Genomic DNA, 5,487 nt, shown 5'->3' with positions numbered 1-5,487 from the left:
GGGCCTTCATTCCATCTATTGTTGTTAGGTGTCATCTAGTCGACTCAACTATGACAATTTATAGTTGATCTGTAAACTGCCATAGCTCTCCCTTGGAGCAGCTGGTGGATTTGAACCGCGTATCTTTGGGTTGACAGCATAGCTCCTTAACCCAATAGACCATCAGAGCTCATTCATTCCATCTGCCCCAATCCAATGGCCTTCCTCCTCTCCTGACTCTCCTTGGGGGAGAGGAGGGGTCAAGCATAAAGAACCACTGTATCCATTTTCTCAAGTGACTTTATTGGGGCAGGGGGTGACATGCATAAGCCATGGCCTGAGTGGAAGTGACCTAGAGAGGGGGAAAATGCACTCCATCCAGTAGAGTATGGAGCTGGGGTGACAGCTAGTGTTTCACCCCACTCTTCCAGCCAGGCAGGGTGGAGGAAAGCCCAGCTGAAGGGCTAGGGATCTGGGAGGAGATTTTACTATCTCTGGATACAAAGAACTTTTGTGTGCTGGGATCACTGGGCGGGGTAGGGTGGGGAGAGAGAACATGGTGTGTGCAAAGGAGAACAAGAGTCCATAGGAAAGATAGAGAAAGCGAAAAATCAGAGATACTGATACAAAGACTAAGAGGAAAATAAGGAGATAGAACAGCAACAACAAAAATTTAAAAAGAACCCGTGTGCAACGGCTGCGAACAGCAACTCCTTGGTAGTATACTTCGCCTGTTGCAGGTATGGGTTGCCCTAAGGGACCTTGGAGACAACAGCTTGAAACAAAGCAAAACAAAACAAAACAACACACCAAAAACATAGGTCTTTGTACTTTCAATAAACATTGCAGGTAATTCTTAGTTATCTAAATCCTGATTAACTGCGTGTAAATCCTTTAAAGCATTTCCCTGTCATCTACCTATGTACTCTATTTTTTGGTGTGTTTTTTTTTATTTAATTTTATTATTTTGTGTGTGTGTGTGTACCATCAAATTGGATCTGACTGGTACAGGAGGAGATTGATTTGACTCTAACAACAACAATATGTGCTAATGAATCTGACTCCGTGGGTTTTCAGAGGCTTTTAAATCACAAAGGAAGAGACTGCCCAGCTTTCTCCAACAGAGCAGCTGATGGATTTGATCTACGGGCCTTTGGGTAGGCAGCGGTATTCTTAGACCCCTCTGCCACCAGAATTGCTATGAGTCAGAACTGACTTGACGACAGTGGGTTTGAAGTTCGTAGGGAAATGCCTCAGTGATGTAAGTGTTTTAGCATTTGGATACAAATTCATTTGAACCTGCCCAGAAAGGTACCTCAGAAGAGAAGTTTGGCAATCTGCGTGTGAAAGGTCACAGTTATCAAAAACCTAGAAGCAAATCTATTCTCACTACCATGAGTCAGAAAGAAGTCCCTGGCAATGGCGTTTGGGTTTTCTCTGATGTGTTTATGAGATGTTACTGCGGGCAGGAGGTCACATGTTCCTTTCAATAACTTTTAAGAGCACAGAGCTAAAAACGGACCTCTGGTAGCATAGTCCGTAAACAGGTGTGCTATTCACCCAAAGGTCACACTCCTCTGACTGTTCAAATACACCAGCAGCTCCGAGGGAGAAAAATGGGCAGTTTAGAGCCTCGGAAAGTCAACAGAGGATCAGCCATGAGTCTGTTCCGCCTTGACAGCGATGGGAGAGTGGAACCACAATGTTCCCAAATTAGGGAATCAGGCCAGTGTTCTCAGGGCTGGTTGGCTGTCACGGGTGAAGGTTTGTTTCATGCTTGTTTGAAGATGCCTTCCATTGAATTGACAGTCACTGGGGACTAAAGCCTAAGACGCACAAAACAAAGCCGCCACTTCACTCTTCTGGTTTTGTAACAGATTCATTTATTCTTTCATTCTACAAACCCTTTCAGAAAACAGCCTCAGCTCCCAAAGCACTGACACAAATGCAGATCCAGGTCTCTTTCCGGGAGGCCAGAGAAAAGGCAGATGGGAAGGAGAAGGGAGATAAAGGAGGTCACTTTCTTCTAGCACCTGTTCCAGACATTCAGGAGATGGAACACAGAAGGGGAAATTCAGATCAATGGGCAAGTCCAACTCACGTCCTTCTTAGAAAGGAATTCCTTGACAGTGTCTTTGAGGAGTGGCTTCTGGGTGCTGGGCACAGCTGGAGGCTCCCCAGAACCCGGGGGAAACGTAGAATCACCGGACCCAGTTGGATCTGATCCCATTGAAGCACATGTTGTTATAGCAGCTGCCTCGGTAACTGGGGGGGCAGGCAGAACACGGCCTCCCCATCTTGTACGGCGCCTCCCCTATCCAGTTACCCCTGGAAAAGAAAAGATGCCCCGGAGACGGGGTGGGAGGGCAGAGGATCGTTAAGATGTGAGTAATTTTTCTCACAGGTTGAGTTTCCCACAAACCTCATACTGTCACGAGGTGGCTGGGTGAGCTGGGAGAAGTCACTCCTGCCTCAGTTTCTTCATCTGTACAACTAAGAGAAGATACTCTCTTACGGGGATGCAACAGACTAAATAGAAGACCATAGGTCACCTAGTCAAATGCTGTGGAATTGATCCTAACTCATAGCAACCCACAGAGAGCTGCACACCATGTTGTTTTCAAAGCCGTGACCTTCTGTAAACAGATCACCAGGACTTTCTTCCAAGGAACCCCTGGGTGCATTTGAACCAACAACCGTTTGCTTGGTAGTTAAGCATTTAACCATTTATGCCACCCAGAGACTCTGTACCTAGCCCAGTGCTGGCAAATGAACATTGATTTTTATCACCTCTCCTCACCCTGAATCATCCCATGAAGTCAGTGGAGTCTGAATTCTTGTCCTTGACTCTGACCACACCATCTGCTAGTTGGTGACAGAGAATAAGTCACCTTATTTCTTAGGGCTTGTTTTTACCCATCAACAAATGAATGGATAGGAAAATGATGGTGCATTCACACGGTGGAATATTAACAGCATTGAGAAACAGTGAACTTGTAAAACATTACACACATGGGTGAGCCTAGAGGACGTTATGTGGAGTGAATTATCTCAATCACAAAAGGACAAATGCTGCACAACACTGCTGTTATAAAATAGGACTAAAATCCTTCTTTAGCTTTTTATAATAATGTTCTTGGGTAATTCCCCCCCTTTTTTTCATTCAACATTATGTTCTGTAGATTCATTCCTCTTTCTTTTTTGTTTTGTTTATTTTCTTTTTTTATTATTCCTTTTTATGTGTGTACCGTCAAATCGAATCTGAACGGTACAGGAGGAGCTTGCCCCTTTTTTTCCAGCAGAGCATCTGGTGGATTTGAACTGCATGCCTCTGGGATTGCAGTGCAGCTTCTTGCCACTAGGCCACCAGAGCTCCCTTTCTAGATTCAGTCTTGTTATACATTCCTTCACTAATTCTTTCTTCTTTATTAACCTAATACTCCATTGTTTGAATGTCTCAGCATTTCCGTAACCATCTGCTAATGGACACTGGGGTTGTTTTCATCTTTTTGTGATTGTAAATAATTGTGTGATAAGCATAGATGTATAATAAAAAAAGACTTGTTTTTATCCTTTGAGTAAAGGAAATAAATGGTGTCTCTGAAGATGATGCACAATGACTGATGAGAAAATACTTTCTAATTTGCAAGAGTGCTGTGCAAGTGAGGGCTGTAGTAATCAGAGGGTGAGCATCATTCAGTCCTACGTAGGGGCATAGCCATCTAGAACTGTCATAACCACTGCAGCCCATTTCTTTAACATCTCTATCCTAACTCCATCACACCTGCTCTGGAATGAATCTTCCCCCCCCAAAAGTAGTGTCTTGGGGGAGCTCTGGTGGCCTTGTGGTAAGGAGCTGCAACTACAATCCCAGAGGCACGCGGTTTGAATCCACCAGATGCTCTGCTGGGAAAAGGAGGGACAATCTCCTCCTGTACCAGTCAGATCTGATTTGACGGTACACTCACACAAAAAACAAAATTTTTTTTTTTAAAAAAAGCAGTGTCTTCATCACAGTATCCCTGTGCTGCTCAAGAACTTGTACTGGTTTCTTATTGCTCATGAAGGAGTTGGAGACATTTTCTAAGGGCCGCATAGTAAATATTGCCTATTTTACAGGTAAGATAGCCTCCTTTTCAAATACTCAACACTGCTGTTGTATGGTGAAACAGCCATATATCAACTATAGATGTGGCTGTATTCCAATAAACTTTATTTACAAAACAAGGAGCAGGTTGGATTTGACCTTTTGTGGTTTATAGCATCACACCTCCAGCTTTCAGTTAAGCATCCAGGATGCTCCTGGAGCTCATAGATCCAGCTTACACGCCTCATCTTCCCACAATCCTCTTCTCCTCCTCAGCCCTCACATTTCTCTTTTTCTCATTCTCTTCTGAGACCTCAAATGATTCTTTCAGCTCTTCCTGGTGGCTACTCACCACTGGCTTACACAGTCAAATGCCTTTGCATCGTCAGTAAAGCACACATAGACATTTCTTCTGGTATTCTTCGGTGTACATGAACCATAAGCTCATCTACACTGAGACCAAAAGAACTAGACGGTACAAAAGCACTAGCAGGTACTGCTGCCAACCTTTCTGATTAGAAAGACAATAAACAGATCTTGAAAAAAGGGGAGAGAAGTGTGGAACAGAATTCACATTCTTTGAGGATTCTCCAGTCTGTTATCCTGAGATACTCTTTAGCCAAAACAATTCAATGAGGTCATCTTTTAGGTAAATAACAGAGTAGCTCATGAAACAAATAGTACCATCTGTGAGGACTATAATCCTTTAAAACATTATCTATATGAGACAAAATGGTCCACATTTACTCAAAAGCAAAGACCACAAAGCAAGAAGGCAAGGAAACTATATTCCTACAACACAACAATTCTAATGGAAATAATGAAAAAGCTGAAACATTGGAGGGAAATGTAATCAATGTCACTGAACCAATTGTGTAGAAATTATTAGGCGAAACCTAGTTTGCTGTGTGGATTTTCACCAAAAACACAAAATATTTTCATTTTTAAAAGGGAAGGAGGCTCAAAATAATTGCAGAATGTATTGAGATAAAGCCTATTTCCCAGGGGAGCTCTGGTGGCCTAGTGGCAAGAAGCTGCACTGCACTCCCAGAGGAACACGGTTCGAATCCACCAGATGCTCTGCCGGAGAAGGAGGCGCAATATCCTCCTGTACCAGTCAGATCTGATTTGACGGTACACGCACACAAAATAAAAAATAAAAATTAAAAAAAAATAAAAAAATTAAAGCCTATTTCCCATCCTCAAAGAGTTTATAGCCTCATCTGGTGACTGCAGCAATGGGCTCAAGTGTGTCAGAGATGATGAGGCTGGCACAGGCTAAGACAGGGTTCAGATCTATTGTTCATAAGGGTCGCTATAAGTCATACTTTACTTGACAGCACCTGACAACAACAATGGAAAATGGGGAGTTCTGGGAGCCTAGTGAGTGACTTTACTTGACAGCACCTGACAACAACAAT

General features: G+C 43.2%; 1 protein-coding gene across 1 annotated transcript in view; it reads right to left on the bottom strand.

The window, feature by feature from the left end:
* Positions 1–2,180: 2,180 nt before the first annotated feature.
* R3HDML (R3H domain containing-like) overlaps positions 2,181–5,487 on the bottom strand; it is a 22,922-nt gene continuing 19,615 nt past the window's right edge. The window contains exon 5 of the mRNA XM_006881722.1: positions 2,181–2,307. Coding sequence (XP_006881784.1) covers positions 2,181–2,307 — 127 coding nt within the window. The remainder of the gene's footprint in view (positions 2,308–5,487) is intronic.

The sequence above is a fragment of the Elephantulus edwardii genome, unplaced genomic scaffold (assembly GCF_000299155.1).
Source record: "Elephantulus edwardii isolate Elephantulus edwardi_28Jun2011 unplaced genomic scaffold, EleEdw1.0 scaffold00015, whole genome shotgun sequence".
Lineage (NCBI taxonomy): Eukaryota > Metazoa > Chordata > Mammalia > Macroscelidea > Macroscelididae > Elephantulus > Elephantulus edwardii.
The sequence above is the reverse complement of the archived record's forward strand: the minus strand, read 5'-3'. Positions and strand labels throughout refer to the sequence as shown.